This window comes from Scardinius erythrophthalmus, assembly GCF_964197995.2.
Source record: "Scardinius erythrophthalmus genome assembly, chromosome: 4".
In the NCBI taxonomy this organism is placed as follows: Eukaryota; Metazoa; Chordata; class Actinopteri; order Cypriniformes; family Leuciscidae; genus Scardinius; species Scardinius erythrophthalmus.
This window is the reverse complement of record NC_138224.1, coordinates 19,746,943-19,767,416: the sequence shown is the minus strand read 5'-3', so window position 1 is coordinate 19,767,416 and position 20,474 is coordinate 19,746,943. Positions and strand designations below refer to the sequence as shown.

At 36.5% G+C, this 20,474-nt stretch overlaps 1 protein-coding gene across 1 annotated transcript in view; it reads right to left on the bottom strand.

The window, feature by feature from the left end:
- The window catches only part of iqsec3a (IQ motif and Sec7 domain ArfGEF 3a), a gene marked incomplete at both ends in the record, with an annotated part of 148,042 nt that overhangs the window by 117,017 nt on the left and 10,551 nt on the right, over nt 1-20,474 (bottom strand). Inside the window, one exon of the mRNA XM_081362751.1 lies at nt 4,321-4,398. Within this exon, the coding sequence (XP_081218877.1) occupies nt 4,321-4,398 (78 nt within the window). The remainder of the gene's footprint in view (nt 1-4,320; nt 4,399-20,474) is intronic.

Genomic DNA, 20,474 nt, shown 5'->3' with positions numbered 1-20,474 from the left:
CAATGACTATATTCAATAGTCTTATTGTATTGTTGTTGTCACCTGCTCTTAATATTCAGTGACGTTAATGAGAGTTGAATGACTGATTATCTGTTCAGTTACTTGGATCATTATGCTAGAATGTGCAAACTAATTAGCATACTACATCTCATTAAAGCGTGCCTAAGTGCCGAGAGGAAGTGGTATTCAATTGAGAAAGTCAAGAATATGAATACTGTCATGCTTCTCAACAGTAATGGAGTTCAATAAAGAAAGTGTACCTAATTTACAAGTTGAAACACAATACATTTTAAATTTTAAACATGATCTCATGAATACCTAATATCCGTAGGTAGTTTGAGTCCTATCCATAAAGTGTATTCTAGCACATAGTCTCAGAACAGATGTCCCTGTGCATAATTTTCTTTTTCTTTTTGTTGCAAAATATTTAGTGAAATGCTGTTGGTTAAATTTAAACTTGAATTATGGTGTTTTGAGGTTTATTGGTTGTTTTTGGTGTAAATTGCCCAGAAGTTGAATGCTTTCATCATAGCCGAGATCCTCAAGACACGTTCTTTAAATTGTTTGGCTTATTTTATGATGCATTTAGCTACTGATAAGAGAACACTGTTGTATGGTATTCACATTTTACCATGTTTAAAAAAAATTCTGAATTTTTCACCCAAATCTGAAGATTCTTTTTCCCAAAACTCAATTATGTGAGTTTTTGCGTTTACATTTATGGATTTGGTAGACACTTTTATCCAAACTAACTGTGCATTCAGAGTATACATTTTATCAGCAACCTGTGTGTGATTTGTTGTCTTAAAAGACAAAAGCCACTAGTAACTCTAAATAAAAGACTACAACTCCTGTCCCCTCGAATGCCGTAATGGCTGTGCTGTGTGTTTTTAGGAGGGCCGCAGCTGCTGCTTGTCATGTTGCGTTTTCTTGAAGCAATTTTTCTCTCAGCGATTCCTTTCTTCCTGGTCCTGGCAGATATTAAACTAACAATATCTCTTCCAGCAATCCCAAGCCAAAGGGAAAAGCTGCAGACAGTCTCTTTTTTTATATACATTTCCGTTATCTTGCATTGCTAACAAGCCTGCACTTTCGTTCCTCATTGGGCAAGCCCAATGTCAAGAGAATAAATCCCCCAAACAGAGATTTTCTCTTAAAAGGATACATTTCTGCCCAGTGTTTACTTAATCTTTTCAATCGGGCAACCATGCGCACTCGCTCTCTTTGCGCTGCAATAAAAGAATAAAAGATCTGACAACACGACAAGCTTGTATGTTGGAGTTTAGTGATGTTCATTGTGACATTCTGCTTGAATGAAAATGTCATACAGTACGTCCAGTCTGTGTTCTTTCACAAGGCGAACGGTTTGTAATGGTGCCGTGCCGTACCAGGCTCAAGTGAAGTGGAAACATAACCTTAACCGTTCATTAACATTCTTAGAACTGTTCGCCACAATGGTGGAAAAGCGGCTTTAAGGTTTTACTAGTTTTTAGAATGTAAAGAAGTTGAAAGTTGCAGTGTTTTCAAATATAGAAATGGCTAAGAAAAAGTATCATTCTTTGCAGTCTGTCTGAATGAAATTGCATTTGTAGAGCAATCTGAATCTCATTTGCAACTGAATTACTTCTCATAAAATATCTAATGTGAAGAAAAATTGCAAAGCACTCACTTAAACCATGCATTACCAGAAGTCCTATTAATTGTAAGTAGTGTTCAAATTACTCTTATCAATACAATTGTACTCAATAAATAACAAAAACTAATTGTATTGATTTCCCGTGTGATGGAGCAATCAGAGTTGGTTAAATGAAGTCCATGTGCCACAAGCAGGCACACCTATAGTTTTTTTAGCAGTTTAACCATTATTGTTCAGCCCTATTTATTGGTGATTATTTACTAAAATTGTGTAGCAAATGACTATTTCAAGGATGTGTATAAAAAGCAGACACACACACAACAAGGAGCCGCTAATCTACGCCATTAACATGCAGCAACACCACTGCTGGTTTCCCCTCAAAGCTGACTATGAATGATGAAACATGATATTATGATGTGTAAAATGACTTCAATGGAAATCAAAGATGTTTTATGTCAATTTGCTGTTATTGCAATTTCATTTTAAAATCCCTAATCCAAGGGAGTTACTGTAGTTTTCCTGTAGTTGATCAAATATCTATCTATCTATCTATCTATCTATCTATCTATCTATCTATCTATCTATCTATCTATCTATCTATCTATCTATCTATCTATCTATCTATCTATCTATCTATCTATCTATCTATCTATCTATCTATCTATCTATCTATCTATCTATCTATCTATCTATCTATCTATATCACCCTTGTGGTTTAACAAGCTGTATCAGAATGAGCCTTGGGAGAAAATTCTTAAGCAGTTCTGAGTTGTTCTGCTTTATATCTTACACTAGTGCTGTTATTACATTGCAATAACAACATTATAACACATATGGTGAATTGGTGAACTATGAGTAAGCAAGACATGACATGGATGATTTGGTGCTTGTCAATGCAGCGGTGTGATGAGGAGAGAAACATGAACACTGACTCATTGACAAACAGTCAAAAGTGACAGACGACAGAAAACAAGAACTAATTTTCTCTCAAAGCAAACAACCAGCAACTCAGAAACTGCCGTCGGTGCCCTGTCTGAAGTGGTTTGCTTCTCTGTACCTGAGAGCTCCTTGAATTCTATGTTATTGGACATTCAGCATTCTTATTGCAGGAACAATCTGTTTTTTGTTGTTTGTTTTGTTTTTAAATACAGTATTAACGTTCATTAATCGGGTCTAGCTACATTTTATTATTATTCAAAACAGCCAATATACTATCACATAGGAATTTCGGCCCCTCTTAATATTAGGTGTCTTTCACTACTATGTATAAACATTTAAATTAATCATTTGCAATGCACTTGTTGTGCACATATGTTTTTACATTGTACTTACAGGATATTTAGAAAAAAATACCTCCATGTAATTACAGCTATAATTCATTTCTATGATTAAATCTATAATTACACTGTTAATCATTTCCTTACATCTTAATCCACCCATAAATCTAACCATCCCACCAAACCTGTCCCTAAGCTTAACCATAAGTTCATTATTTTATAATTGAATATGAAGCAATTCAGTTCTGACAACAAAATTAATTTCTAAGTTTCAGATAAGGTAGAAATAGATCCTTAAGCTAATCATTTGTGCAGTTGGAATTATTGAATCTTCTTTCTCAGCCCATGAGTGGCAGAGGATTTTAAACTCGTACAAACACATTCCAATGGATAAATGCCATGTTATTTCTACCTCTGCAGTGCACACTGTCAAGACAAACCTAAGGGGGATGTGCAATTGCATTTTTCTTCAATCCTCCACTCTGGCAATCTTTCTGGGTCTAATTCAATAACTTGTGCCCTCTGTGGCGTTTACAGTGTGATTTAGAATCATCTCGGTCGGTGACTGCAGTGTTCCAACCAAACTAACAATGGTCAGTGCTACAGGAGAGAAAGGCCATCATCAATACCAGTTTGCTTTAGTTGCTGTGCTCATCTCTTCTTTGACCCTTCCCTTTCCAAACACCCAGGATCTACAGTATGTGGAGTGCTTTTCTTAATGACTATTGATGCCTTCCCGCCAATTTGAAATGCTGCACAACAACAGGAATTTTTGGGGGTTATAATGTTTTATAAATGGGCTATATTACAAGATATGTTGATTAATCTGACAATGGTCTAAACCTGTGGTAGACGATCAATGTTGAATCACTGATGAATAATGGTACATACTAGACAGCACCAACACCTGTGTCTATACTTGTTTTTGTCCTGAATATCATATTATGTTTGTTGTTCTTAGTTTTGTTGCCTAAGTGCCTGAAGAGGCCAGAGATGGGGATCTCCAGATGATTGATTTGAGCAATAATCACAAAGCAAGATACTTATCACGATACTTGTGTAAACACAGAAATGCCAACAGAATGGGAAATTACTCTGACCGAGGTTTTTTTTTTTTAGTCTCTAGCTAAGCCAACTGAGCGGAACTTATGCCTCCCGACAAACATGGCAGTTATACATAAGATACACATGTTTTTCTTTTGGCCTGATTTAGAGGGAAATCATATCAGTGTTTGCTTTGCCATGGTCACAGTCAACTGTGATGATAGAGGTTGAATTTACTGTAGGGAGACAAGGCATGAAAAGACTCAAAACCACTTCAGGACGGGTATAACTAGGGCAGCTGTGTTGCCTAGCACCATCAGAAACACAGTCTTTACTGTGGCAAGCACCAACCAACCAACCTACCTGGGTACACAGGCCTGAGACTCAGACTCAGGGGCTTCCGGAGCAGGACAGCAGAACTGGTGTAGAACGGTCTGGTTTCTGTAAGAAAAGAGATAGGAAAATGGTCACGCTAAAGGCTTTTCCCCAAACTAGCTCTTGTTCATTATAAAGTAGAATGAAAGTGGGTCAATACAGAAGCAGCGGGGGACTGAACTACCAGACCTTTTGCCAATACCTCAATCCCCAACAAGGAAATTGTGTGATGGAAACTGTATGATATATTGTCGAGGTGCTGAAAGTTAGTCTGACGGAACTAACCATAACTAACGTTTATTTTTCCTTGCAGGCCTAACATTTAACACTTGAGAACAAAATGTGCCAACACAGTTTATCAACGTTGGTGTGTCGAAATCGGGGAAAAACTTAAGACAGTAATCCAAATATAATACCCTCATTATATAATGAGTAATCAGCATACAAATAACCCCATGATTCTGTTGATTTTGATATCTAAATGTCCCTTGCCAGTAACAGAGTAGGTGGATGCTGTTTTCCACAAATTGAGCCAATCATATTAGAGGAAAATGATGTAATGATCATGAGTAATTGTTTTGACTGTGCTATGCATCTCTATCCTATATAAACTGCTGTATTCTTCTTTGCTGGTGAGATTCTCTGTGATTGTTATGAGAACTCCTGGTCGATTAAAGCATATTCAATGGCATTTGCTGAAGTTTGTCTGTTTTTTTTTTTTTTTTTTGCTGCGCAGCAAGTTAGTGGAGCACCTTATTTCCCAAGTGATATATAGTGTTCATTGGGGACGTCCCAGGTAAACCTAAGTCAGGTGCGTAGGGGAAAGTCTACCACATTTGCATTAAAAATCATACTTTAGCTGCTAGTTATGCTAATTAAAGTGGGTTTACATATCGTTTGAATCAACATAGGCTTGTTCCTCTGTCTACATTTTTTGCAAGACTCCAAAAACATACCTATATATACAATTAACTACAATTTCCGGCTTGATTAAACACTAGAGGCAGAAAAACACAGACTTTTACTCCATTTCACACAAATTATGGTGACATAGGCAAATTATTGATTATTAAAGACTTATTTTTGCTTATTTGCTCCTTGCACAATACTATGTTCTGTCCTTAAAATACTTTTTTATCATGGTACAGGATTTGTAAGTGTGATAAAAGTGATAAAAGACTTGTAGAAGCAAGCTAAAATGGCATGGATACTCATGGATCTCATGTTTGCTCTCTTTGACACTATAGGTTCGGTTTAGGGTAGGGCTTTGCAACAATCAAAATGTCATTGTATATTTTGTCACTTTGTCTCTAAGTTACATGTAGCTGATACACATGATCAGAGGCTCTAATTAATTTTAAAATAATTGTAAGTATTCAATACAAAATTGTCATATTCCAACATTAAACACAATGTAATCATCTGATTGCAGACCATACTTAGTTGTGTACTGCGACACAAATAGACTTGAAGCTGACCTAGAACAGCTTTCCACACAAGGATAGTAGTGCACACTGTCAAATTTGACTGTCCTCTCATGTTTTCTCATGTGAATGAACATACATGGTTTTAAACATTTTTCAAAAGAACTTATTTCTATCTGTAAATCTGTGTAAACTATTCTGCATTAAAATGACTGAGTTCATCTTTAAAATGTAGACATTCCCCTGTAATGTTGATCCTGGAATATAGATAATAGTGTTAAATTTGCATTATCACAAAGGTAGTTCATACAGACAGGAAACTGAAAGGGGCCTGAGATTGTGATTCCCCAGTTTTCGTGACAAGTTTACCAGAACATTAAACACCATCTGCTGAGCTAACTGCTGTCTGTTTGAGTCATTTTCCTGAATTTTGCACACAATAGAATCTTTACAATAAAACATCATGGGCAACAATAAAGTTTAATGAGCAAACACAGATGCAATAATGCAGTGACATAATAGTGGAGAGGGTCTATAAAACACAATAGCAAAATGGTGATTTTTTGGATGTTTCTTTTTTTTTTTGGAAACCTGACTGATATGCATTACTATTTAAACTTGTCTATGAACTGTCTATAACAACATTCTTTGCCAGTTTTGAAATACTTTCTTTGCAATGTCATTATGCAGCCATAACATTCAATAGTACCAGAGTTAAAACAGGAGTTTACAGTTTCGACGGTGGGTGAATATGGGTATTTGATGAACTGTTTTACAATTATTATTTTGATTATTGATTGCATAATGATGGTGTCTGAGATCATTCTAGAAAGCTTTCTTTAAAAAAAAGTAAGAAAGAAAGAAAGAAAAAAGGGTTGGTGGCTTGGCTTGGCCGTTATCATGCCTAAATCTGTGCCCTGGTGCTTATGCTGAAGATTTGTGTTCGATTCTGGCTTGTGCCATGTCCTTCTCCCATTTCACAGTCATGTCTCAAAAATTGACTTTTAACCCCTAAATGCATGAATGTTTCGCCAATCATTATTACATATGCGGGTCTTTAGTTACCCAGATCTATATCTAACACGGATGGATCGCTACCCACCTCAATTGTATAAAACTCTCTTTATTTTTAATAGCAATTACAAGAGAGTAATATAAAGCATATGTCATTACATTTTGGAACTTGGATGGGTTAAATTTGTGTAGATGCTTTTTACCATCATTGCTGTCATCGCCAGAGCTCATTTCCCCAGTACATCCAACATCTGGCTCTCATTTGACATCTCAACAATATTCTCAAAACTGTCATTTAACGTCTTCAAAATCAATATTTTGATTGCTCACACCATCATTGTGTGTCATTGTGTGCCCACTGCTTACTGCTTTAATCTCAAGATATGAGTGTGCCATCATAAACAACATGTCCATGAACACCACCTCATCCACACCAAAGCCTCTGCCTCCTTTTTTCCCCTTTAGTGCAGCTGGTCCTCTAGTCCGTCAGAGCAGATAAAAGAGGATTTGGCACAAAGAGGGTACATAGTATTACTCAGGATGTCATATGGCTAAGTTAATAAAAGTTATGCTGTTATTTTAGCTCACGGACTTTAGACATGTAGGGGGCAGAAATCCCATTTGCTAAGACAGATCATCTCTCTTCCTCCTTCAACCTCTATTTCAACCCTTTAACTCTTCTCTGCAATTACTTGAAGAGTGATTCAGAGTGATTCATTCGTGTCCCTGTTGGAGAAGTACTACTGGATTTAGTGTCAACTCAAGGATATAGCAGCAGGAGGTCTTCAGGGAAAGGAACCATCTACCTACTAGACTACGCCAGAAACTATTCTGATATTAAGTGCCGTTTTAGCTAACACTTCACTTTACAGCCATTGTTACACATTGTAGTTACTAGTAATTACTATAAATTATGCATAATTGCATGCATCTAACCCTAAACCAAACCAAACCCTAATCATAACCCTATAGTAATTACATGAAGTGTAGTTAATATTTACTAAGCACTTAAAAACGTACTTAATATTACTCAGTACTTAATGTATAATTACAGTGTAATAAAGACACTTTAAAATGAAGTGTAACCCTTTATATTAAGGTGTCTGTTTTACAGTGTAATTACATAAGTACTGAGTGGCGACGTAATTGGGATCCGAATTACGTCAACGTTACGTCTCCAGATTAGTAACCGAGACGTTATTACTATAGTAACTACATGTAACGTGTAACAAGCACACTGTAAAATTAAGTGTTACCTTATTATCCCAAAGGGAGATATATTTGGAAAACTCTACTGAAATGTATCTCAATGTACTTTGAAATCAGAGCATTTTTGTTTTGTTTTTTTGTTTTGCTCTTGTAAGTTGCTTTGCTTTTACCCTTCTATCCAGTTCATCCAGCTCCGTGGGGTTTAAGTCTGAAGACTCTACTGTCCATTCTATGATTTGAGGCCTTCATGTCTTCTGATGTAGTTCTGCCATAGCCTGAAGGTATGTTTTGGGTCATTATCGTGCTGCAGGATGAACTCCGGACCAACTATGTCAGAAATGGCACTGCAAAATGCTATGCTAGTGATTTTGTTTCATGCTGCCACTCATTCTGTGCAAGTTGCTGACTCTGGATCCAACAAAAGCCAGAGACCATCCCGCTTTCTCCACCATTTTTGACAGTTGGTGTCACAAAATGAATAATCTTTGTATTTGTTGGTGTACAAAAAGCCAATCAGAGTGGTTGGAACATAATCTTTCTATACGTAATTAGTCACATGACATTTGCAACTCAGGTGATTGACTCAAATCACATACTTGCTATGCCAACTGAGCAACTATTGATAAGAATGGGAAAGTAAATAAACATGGCATCTTGCTACAGCCACCTGGGTTTATAACAACCACATTTCAAATCTAACATTTAAATGATGAGTTTTTAGCTTGGGAAGTAACCTTCCTCTACAGAGGACCCTTCTCGTACAGTCCCTTTCATGTTGGTACATTATAAGGTTATGGGAACAAAGAAAATGCATAATGATACATAAGGCTGTCAATGTTAATTCAGCATGATTATTACAATAAATATAGCATAGTGGCTACCAAGTGGCGTGGGGGATGAAAGTGTGTCTGCTAATTAATTACTATTGTTAATGATTCAACTAATTGTGTTTTTATTAACAAGTGTGACTTGACACTGGATTGTTAATAGGTTATGGACTATAGGCCTCAAAAGGCAGCAGATTACTAGAGCCAGACTTACTGCTGTTGACACGGATAATGACTTTTTGAACAGAGGTGACATAAAGCATGGATTTGGTCAATAGGCTCAGTGAATTAAAAGCTGTGTAAATGGAACTTAAGCAAGTATTAAAATCAATGACCTCGAAAAACACACCTGGCTGTTATTTAACAATCCAAAGTAAATGTTAAAATTTAAAAGGATACCCAAGGTATGCTTGAAAGAAATAAACATTAACGTTCGACGGGATGATTCTGTTTAAAACGTAAAGACATGCTTGAATTGATCAAGAGCGCTGTAATCTGATTCAGAATAAAATTATATATATTTCAAAGGACTCTTTACTCATTCGCTGCCCATGGGCTATGAAAAGATGAAAGTCATGTTTCTGACAGCAGAGGAAGAAATGCATCATTTTAAAATGCATAAACACAACATTAGATCCAAGTTTGTACAGTTGAGGTTTTATCAATTTAAAGTTTGAATTGTGTTTGTTTGAGCGAAATGCAATATGTTTTCATGTTCCAAAAACACTGAATGCCCCTCAAGTACCCCAGGCAATCTTATTTTCCCCCATTTGTATTTATAGTAAATAAATAAATAAATAGTGTTCATTTGGGTAAATCATTTGGTTTATTAGTTTGATAGCAGGGTACCTATTAAATTATTGTTTTGATGATATTACGTCTGTTAAATTGATGGTCTGAGGGACTAACTACAAAAAAAACTGTCTAAAAATTTTCAAAAAAAAAAGTATTACATTATAGTATTTAATGCTAGAAATTCAATACAAAACATAAATGTGATTTTTTTTTATTAATTTTGAGGCTATACATTGACTTTAGTATACTTATGTGTATACTTGGAAAATATACTTGGACTTAAGTTTATAAAATGATGAAGTATAATATTTTTTTTGTTAGGGAAATGCTTAACAATGCCCGGGAAAAAAAAACAGTAACACCCAAACAACCAAATAGCAACATGCTACAACCACTGAGATCCCCTTAGCAACCACATTGTAATGCATTGGCAACACCCACCCAGTTTTGCACTAGCATTTACTACTCGTTTTCTTTACAAATTATAAAAGTGCATTAATATACAACTTATTATGAGTCGTTTGGTGATGTCAGGCACTAAAAGCATCCAAATTACTTCTATAAAATATTCTCCTATATCTCTTTTAAGAAAGGCTTTCACTCTAAAAGCTCATTTTCGACATACACATCTCTGTGATGAGGTCATCTCCCTGTGAGCTCATCACAATATGGCAGACATAATGACCATAAAGGCAAACATTAGTATTCCAGGTTGAACCAAGATAGCATACATAGAGCACAATATCTGATCTCGAAAACGTTCTGCTCCACCTTCAAAAGGTTAAACATCTATTTCCTCCCAGAATAAATGTATAAAGCTCCAGCTGGTTAGTACAAATTCTTCAAAACCTTAATCTTCCCACAGCTCCATATGTCATGTCTTCATGTATTCATTCTTTGCTGACGAATCATTCTTTTGATTTCTTGGGTTCTTTTCAATGAACCAGGTGAACTAGGGTATAAAGTGGACTCAAAATTATCCCAAAAACATTCACTAATATTTAAATGATTTATCCAATGCTAGATTGAGAGCTATTTGTCAATGTAAATGATTATTAAAGCACCTTAACAGCATATGAAATGTCTTGTAATGACATTGTAATAGCATAATTGTAATCTCGTAATAACACAATTGTGTTACTAATTTTGTGTTGGTATGCTAGTTAAAACACAATTTTCAAAAAGAACCAATTTGCAGCAATGATTTAGGTTTCCAACACTAGTAAACAAACAGTGTTGTTTTGCATGTCCAAGACAAAGAGGTCCATAATACCTTGACAATGCTATCCATTAGCCATTAGAGACCTACAAAAATTGGTACAACATAATATAACATCATTCTATTTGAGTCTATCCTATTTATATGTTGGGCAAGTATGGAAAATCACAGTCATCTTGTGAAGGCCTCTTGTTTCAAATCAGTATCCACTGTTGTGGAAAAATACTCTTTTTTTTTGGCGTCACTTTGATTGACTATAATAAGAATCCAATTATTAAGCTATGCCATAAGTTGCTTCAGATCACCAAAGAAGTGAGACCTATCAAGATGACATTTACATTGTGTCCTAACCAGACACGGGGTGACAAGTAATTTGTCTCGCCACAATGATCAGGGACACATTGACATCCAATAAGGTGTCATATATTTGATATTTAATACAGAGGATTCTGAACCAATGAAATTTTCAAGACAGAAACTCTTATGAAATCTTGTATCACTTCTGACACAATGTAAGCTTTGGTTCTAGAGATGTACTCAAAACCAAATACCTTAGGCTTGGATAATGACTTCAGAACAAATTCTGACGAATAATAGAAAAAAAAAAGATTAGACTAACAAGCTCAAGGATAAAGCAATACGTTTAATGATCTTATCCAAAAAATACACCACAACTCAAAGAGAAATCTCTGAAGCCAAGATTACTAAAGTGTGAACTTTATAAAAGAAAATGGTTGTCAGAAATCGGAACTTGTCAAGAGTAACCTTAAACAAAGATATTACAGTGTCTATGCCAGTGAGATACACAATAATAAGCTTTAGGATCTCACTCACTTCTCAAGTTCTTTCTCAAACAGAGCAAACACAGTAACCTGCAAAGAAAAAGCACAGCTTGTTGTGACAGTCATGCTGTTGTCATTATATTTCCAATTTAAGGAAAACTGTTTTTTTATACATATAAAATGTAAAAATTGAGAATAAATTAATGAATTCTACAAAACATATTTGTTATATGGAGCCTATAAACAGAATAGAGTTATAATTATCAGTTAGTTTTAGTGAGCATCTGGATAATCTAAATAGAGATACAGATAAAGATAATTTTGCCACTGTAACAAGAATAGTCCATTTTTATCCCATGGTGACTTTAATGGGAGCGTTAGTAAAATGTTCTTAGAACATATATTTGTTAGCTGGGATACTACTTGTGACCCACTGGATTTCACATGAAAAACAGCCCAACCAAACAAACAGAAAAATAGACGTCAGACTAAAAACATTCTTGAAGTACCATCTGCCGCAGCTCACATTCTCAGCTGAATTTGTCCTGTTGAACAGAATATGATGCATAAATCATGTTACTCTGTCCATAAGGTGGATTAATCGTTAAAAATAGGCAAGAATAGCATCTGGATAGTCCTGTGGGGATCAGCTTTTAAAAATAGACTTAGCCCCATCTCTCAAATTCACAAACGTACAAACACATACACTCATTCAGTATTAAAGCACTAAGCCTCCTTGAAAGGTTTGCATCAGCAGGAAGGCTAAAGCAGTCTCGCAAGGTTCTGCATTCTCCCCACAACACAAGCAAAACAGGGCATGGGGTGAGAAAGGAACGGAAAGAGTTGGGACGTTAATACTTTAAGAATTCAGGAGATGTTTTAAGCAGCAAACCAAAACTTTGTGCCTTTACAACACTGTGCAGTGACGTAGGTTTTCTAAGCACAGTTTGGAAACCATCTTCTTAAGGTAAACACATAAACTCTTCCTGTATGTTTCCAGATCATATTTTGTTGCTTTTAAAACAGCATTCCAATCAACTAAACATAGGCCCTAATTCTAAACCCAATTCTACCACTAAAATCAGCAGGTAAATAAGAGGTTTAAGGGGATGAAATTTTGAAACAAAACAAAGAAAGTATTAAAACAACATTAAAACATTCATTCTGAAAAAATTTTTATAAAGCCACATTGTGATATATAAAGTCACATATTGTAACGAGTTGGTGTAGTAAGCAATACGTTTGAACGAGGAATACTTAAGTCTTTAATTATAAATGCAGGAGATTGTTAGGAGAACACAGGAAGACAAAAACTGACAGTATACTGAACTGAACAGGGAGTATATATGCAGGAGATAAAAAGGAACTAAATAACATACAGCCGATGACAATTATAAGTAATAATAATAATAAGAAAAAGAAACTAACAGGGACATGATCAAAAACCAAGGAAACCAAAACTAAACAGAGCAGGGAAACAGGAACTAAGGGAAACAGAACAGCATATTAAAATAAGAGTCCACATAACATAACATATTTGACACTGTAATCTATAAAGTGCAATATAATGGTGCGATTCTGAGTAGCAAATGCAAAAAAATAAAGACATAAAATAAAATCATGAGATATGAAGCCACAATCTTGAGTAAAAAAGATGCAAATGTGACAAAAATGATGCAAATGTGTCATATATAATCCACAATTATGAGAAAAGTCTCAAATTTGAAAAGATAAAGATAACGCATTCTCATCCTAGGGCGTCATATACTGACGCTTTTGACATTTCGTCTACATCGAACGCACATGGCACCCTTTAGCGTCAATATGACACGCACAGAGCTTTGTTCGGTTATGGGTAGGTTTAGGTCTGGGGTAGGGTTAGGGTTAGACCGCTAGGAGGCGCCTTCTGGCCCATTTCTATCTGCGTCTCATATTGACGCTAAAGGGTGCCATGTGCGTTCGATGTAGACGAAATGTCAAAAGCGTCAGTATATGACGCCTTGGGATGAGAACGGGCTGGATATAAAGCTACAATTATGAGGAAAAAGCCATAATTGTAATAAATAAAGTGGCAAATGTGAAATATAAAGCCACAATTATGAGAATTAAAGTGTACAAAATAAAAGTATTTTCCTTATTAATCATCCTCTTTTTGTATTTATCTTATTCTAAGTTAGAATAAGAAATGAAACAAGTTGTGTTTTACCAGAGACCTTCCCTGCCTTAACACTTTCATACTTGAGATCTACTGCTACTCTGGTGGTCAAAAGTTTGAAAACAACCTACTGGCATCTTTAAAATGCAAAAACAACACAGAATCCCTAAAACTAAGCTGATCGGGTGATGGGAATGTTGCGGCAGGACCCACAAAGATGTTGATCCATGCACATGTCCTACTTGGCGAAATAACACTAAGCCCTAAGCACTACATTCACAAAAGACCAGAACACCCACATGCAATATCGACACAAGGCAAATTATGATGTTATGGTTGTGGATGCGTGGGTTTCCTATTGATGCCACTGGTTCACCCTTCTGTCAAGCATGCGGGATGCACACAGCTCATTACGTTTGTCTGTCGCTTCTATTTTTTCCTGCTAACAGCTGTGAGACTACAGAATTCAGGCTGATTATGAGCATTCAGCCTTTTCTGGTGCAAAACAACAACAACAACTTTCAGCCAAGAGAGGTTGGAGTTGGAACATTGTGGTAACAAGATAAACGCTAATGAAAATCCTTATGTTGACTAAGGGTTTTTTTATTAACCCGTACTAAGTTGAATAATTCCACCAACAATGTTTAAGAAAAATGTAGAAAGAATTGATTCAGATAATCTAATCATAAAATAATGGATATGGGTCACATGGTCCCAAGGTTATTTTCAACGTTTCATTTGAAGAAATAAATTCATTTTCAAGATAGAGCAACAGTTCCTGTTTAACGACACTGTCAAGTTGATAAGTTAAATGTAAATGATTTGTTTTATCTAAAAACAATTCATAACTTTTTCACCATTATGATCTCAGGGTTACACCTGCAACAAATTTGGAGAAGGTTTGATGAACGCTGTAGGACAGGTCTGAAAAAGCATGTCGGATGAACTGCTTTCTGCTTGAAAATGGTTTCCAACACTAGTATTATGCAAGAATTTAAACGGAGTATCAAATAGGAATATAAAATGTACCGGAAAGTAAAACAAAAGGAATCCGAAGAAAATTGAGAAATATTTTGCTTCAACGCCACACAGTTCAAAAGTAATAAGCTAAATCATATGTGAACTTTGAACTTTAGGTAGCACTTGGGCTTGAAATAAAGAACCCAAAATTACATTTAAAATAAGTTGAACCTCTCCCCTATGAGTGTGTCAAACTATATAACTAACAGATTCACTAGGCACCTTCATATTACTATTCATTTTTCATTCTCAAAACTGTGCTAATTTCTTCAAATGCCTGCATATAGCAAACTATTTGTGCTTTTACAGCAAGGACAGGTTCACGCATGCACCATTGCAGTTTAAGTCCTGAGTCATCGCCACATGAACTGATGATGTAACAAAAAAGAGTTCCGTAGGTCAGTGCGCTGAGAGCGATTAGCACTGCACAACTGCACTGCAGCACTGACCACATGTGCATGCAGTCCACAGCTGCAGATGCTCTCAGAAATCAACAGAGATGTTTTGCTTTAATGAAGAAACTGATTTCCATTCTCATAAGATAAGAGAGGAGTTAATGTTAAGAAATAAAATTTGGCTTAAACGCAACAAAACCATTCACAATTCAGTCTGGTTAATTTTCGCCGTGTTCAGACTACACGATATCAGCCTGATTTTAGCAGCCCATCGAGATGCAAGAATCGTTCATTTCATCTCGTATAATGTGTCATAGTGGATGACAACCAATGCCACAACAGAAAAACTAGCATGTTTATTTTTTTCCCTCTGTGACTCGAAACAATAGGAGCGTACACAGCTTTCAAACATGGCAAAATGAGAAAAGATGATGGTATTGGTGCTGCTAGGTAATATGCAATGGAGGAAAGGTTCGTGGAGCTAGACAACAATACTCCTTCCTTTATGATGTTTATTCGAGTGAATACCACAACGGAGTGGAAAAAGATAAATGCTGGGGAATGATAGCAGAGGCTATTAGTACTGGAATTAGCATTAAGCTAACATGCTACTTCAGTAGTTTGTTTACGTTCTTGTTTCTGGAAGTCAGTCGCTATTTCCACCTTCTCTGTGACATCACACACATCGAGAAAGATGGCAATTCATGAGTTTACACTTACAAATAATCAGATACTGCATATACAGACGTATACAGGAGGGATTCTGAAAACTGGTGAGGAACATAGGTTAGTCGTATAAATATACAACCCGTTCTCATACCCAAGGCGTCACTTTTGACCATGCTTCAATATCTGACGCTCAAAGCACCCTTTAGCGTCCATATAAGACGCATAACCGTACCACAGACCTAAACCTACCCAACCGAAGCGTCACATATTGACGCTAAAGGGTGCTTTGAGCGTCAGATATTGACGCTTCCGAAAGCGTCAGTTACATGACGCCTAAACCTACCCATAACCGAAGCGTCACATATGGACGCTAAAGGGTGCTTTGATCGTCAGATATTGAAGCATGGTTGAAAGTGACAAAAAGTGACGCCTTAGGTATGAGAATGTGTTGAAATATAGGCCTCCACTCGTGCTGACTAGATAGATCATTTGAATGTGTTCCTCCCAATCTTGTCATTAAAACATCATGTGAAGATTGTCAACTGTAACTGTAGTCTGACATGTTTCTTGTCCATGACATGACAAGAATTTAGGAGTCAAAATCGCATAATCTGTGACTATCATAACAGACAAAGATAGTGTAGTCTGAACCTAGCATTATGCAGTAAATACCTATTTTTTATTTTTTTTATTTTTTTTACTTTGACCTTTCAGATGATAATAAAGCAAATAGCATACCAAATCAGTCATTTGGACAAAACAACTATAATTTTTTACTAATTAGCCATTCCACAAGTGAAAAGCTGCTGCCAACTTCCTGGTGCCCATGCTGGGAAATGATTGCGCTGTCAACATGCCGGCATAGTAGTGATTATGGAGAGCTCTCAGATCTCCATAAAACATTGGCTAAATGCAAATATATTTCATCTTCTTTCACTGAAGCATTATTTGAAAAGGAATATTAATATCTATGAAACATAGATAATCATCTGCATGTCGTTAAAGAATTAGCTAAATATTCGTCCCTGGAATCCAACATACTAGATCTTCTAACGTACTATATCAAGATTTATCAATGTGTAGGGGAGCCACAGATGAATTTTGGGTGGGAGAGACAGTATGTGTTTGTCAGTGATGGTATGTCAGTATTCTAAGTAGGGCTGGGACGATACACCTATCTCCCGATTCGATACTATCACGATACTTGGATGCCGATACGATATGTATTGCGATTTTTTTTTAAGAATTGCGATTCTACAAGTATTGTGATTCGATAATGCTATATATTGCGGGTTTTTTTAACACTAGACCAAGGGGAAAAGTTAAATCATACACTTATACAGACTGTACATGGTTATAAGATGAGTCATATTTACAAAAAAAAAAATCATCACATCTTTCTGACTTATTTCAGAAGCATCATACAGTACTACATTCTCTTTAATAAACGATTCAATAATAAATACATTTTTAACAGTCACTTGTCGCCACCTAGTGGCGAAACAATGTTTCGATAAATGCGTTATTTTAAGCGCCAAGTTTCTATCAAAAATAGATTTACATGTACTCTATTTTGATCACTATCATAGACATCATTGTTTATACTTATAACTTTAAACTTTTATCCCAGTACTTCTGTGATCATTTGAACTATTGTATCACAGAAATAATGATTCTATGAGGTTTAAAAGACTGTTTGTGAAGCTGTTTCATGACTACTCTCTCTGGGTCAGTGGCAGCGCCAACACAGATCATTTGAATGTTGCGATATGATTTTGTCATAAAGTTTAATAGACAGACGAAAAGGAAGTAGATCGCGTGGGTGTTTGAATTGAGATCAGTCTTTTAAAGATGAATCGTGCAGCTCTACTGTCTTATCTCTCTCTCAGCATATGAGTAGCGCGAGGGCTTTTCAGTGCATTCAGTTTGAGACTCTCTTCCACGCGTCCACTTGGGATATTACGTCACTCAACACTCATAGATAACGACACATTTCATCCTCTGTTGGAGCAAAAGTGGCCAATTTCTGTCAACCTCGTCTATAAGCAAGGACAAAAATTAATCAATTTAATTTGAATTCATATCGATTCTGTAATAAAAAAAAATCAATTTTACAATTGTTTAAAAGAAAATCGTTATACCTAGGTGAATTGATTTTTTCTCCCAGCCCTAATTCTAAGGGTACGTTTACACAACAACGATATGCTTAAAACAGAGAAGTTTTTCCTTTGAGTTTTCCGCGTACAGACGACAGCATTGTCAAAACGATCCTCATTCACACGGATCCGCGAAATTGACTAAAAACGCTGTATTCTGCTGCCAGGCCATTAGATGGCGATGAAACACTATAGACTGAACATGTAATGCGCATGTGCATGACATCTACATCATCTACAGAGATTAGCGTTTTTGTTGTGTACACGGAGACCATTTTCAAAAAATTGCACTTTGAAACACGTTTTCAAAAGTTTGCGTTTTCAGGCACCCAAACCGCAGTTGTCGTGTAAATGAATGGCCAAAACACATAAGAATTGTTACGTTTTTAGTTGAAAACGGTGTCGTGTAAACAGCCCCTCATTGTCAGTGGTGTTGGTAGCAACGGCATAACTGTCAATCTGCCAGTGGCAATGCTTTCAGTACCATTACTCTCATCTGTCAGGGTCATTGCTTTCAGTGGCGTTACTTTGATATTGTTAGTGGCATTACTGTCAGTGGCATTGCTGTCAGTAGCATTCCTGTCAATTGCGTTTCTATAAATTGCATTGTTCTCAGTGACGTGGTTGACAGTAACATTGGTGTCAGTGGTTTAGCTGTCAGTAGCGTTACAGTCAGAGATATTGCTGTTTCTTATTTAGCTTTAATGTTGTGTAAGACCACTGACAACAGAGAATAACAGCCAATAGAAAATTCTATATAAATTACTAATATTGCATGGTAGGTTTAACGTGAAATTATTGGAATCCCAAATGGAAATAGCACACAATGTCACATGATTCTTCTTATTTGTGAGTAAAAAAGTGTGATCAAACATTTGGCCGCACTGCCTCTTAGAATTCGGCTGCTGTGCGACCTTTCCCAATCGCACCTTTCCCAATCGCCATCTCTCTCTCTCTCTGTGTCCACTGGGTGCAGCAGGGAGTGCAGCGAATGTTTGAAAGTCACCTTTGCACAGTCACCTTTTCACACCCTTCCCCCCACATTCCCGTCTCTGCGCACGTACGACCCTGACTAATGATGTGCAAGTCTTTTTCTGATGCTGCTGATGCTGACTGCACAGACACAGAAAAAAAGGGAAAAGAAAAATGAAGCAATCTAAAAGCACTCAATAGAAAATGTGATATTCATGATTTGGGTTTCTGCCATGCAAAAAGCCAGAGCCAGTCACCCTGTCATAACCACATAGACGTGCCTAGCATCCACACTGAGAAAATTCTAGCACCAGCGCTATAGGGTTTTTGAATCGAGAATTGATTCTTATTCAGAACGAGCTCCATTTTGAGGTAAAAATACTGAAACCGAATGATTTTCATCCCGTTTGGTTCTTGAGCGCCTGCATTTTTTCCGCTGGTGTGAACACAACACTGTACTAAAACACTCTGTCTTTTCTACACCACTACTGAATCTACGTTCATCACCGCGGCAAAATAAATCATGTTTTGGCTTAGTGAACTTGCAGGATGAATTGCACATGATGAGAGAGAAAGACCGGGTGTCACGAAACAATAAAAAAAGACATTGCATCTTCCTATTGCTATGTGTCGCAAACAAACCAGTCAATATGAATCACAAATTAGCTCACTCACTTAAACAGTCTGAGTAGTTACTGAGTTAACATGTGACTCAGTGAACCTCAAGTCTTATTTCTGACCATATGTGAATCAAACATGGTACATCGTACATGGTATAATATAGTTAGGATTAATAATCTGGTGCTTCCTCAAAAGAACTTAAAGAATCGTTACTGGAAATGTTAAGTTGAATCTGAATCGCTCAACTACATATTTCTTTTCATTTCCATTTCCTTACACACTGCCAACCTGTAGCTCCTCAGCTACAGACAAATATGGAGAGAAACAAGGAGCCACATATAGGAGCCAAGGAGCAGACAGGGAGTTGGTGTATGCCAGGCAGATTATGTGAGTGTTTGTGTTCATGTTTGCAGTAGATGTCAATGTGTGTGCTCATAAGTGTATGTCAGATCACTTGGGTGAACACCTGTGTGTTCTAATTGAAGTGCTGCCTCAGGTGCGGCCCACAACATCGCCAACTCTCACCTCAGAGCCAGAGGGACGCCCGAAAGCAACCTGTCCCTCAAGAGCCCGCTCCACACACCCACACACACACACACACACATTAAAATGGTAATTACAATGGGAAGCAGGGACAGAAATGGAGGGTAAAGTCACAAATTAGGTTGAACTTTACAAATTTACAAAAGTATATCTACAAAATGGGACAACCCAAATCTATTTCCACATAGACTGTCTAGAACTGTGGCAAGGTGATATTTGACCACAAAAAGGATTAAATTATTATTTTTGTAAAAAGAAATAAAATCTATGGTAACACTTTAGTTTATGGTCCAATTCTCACTAAGTAGTGGCTTATGTATATTACTAGTATATTGGCTGTT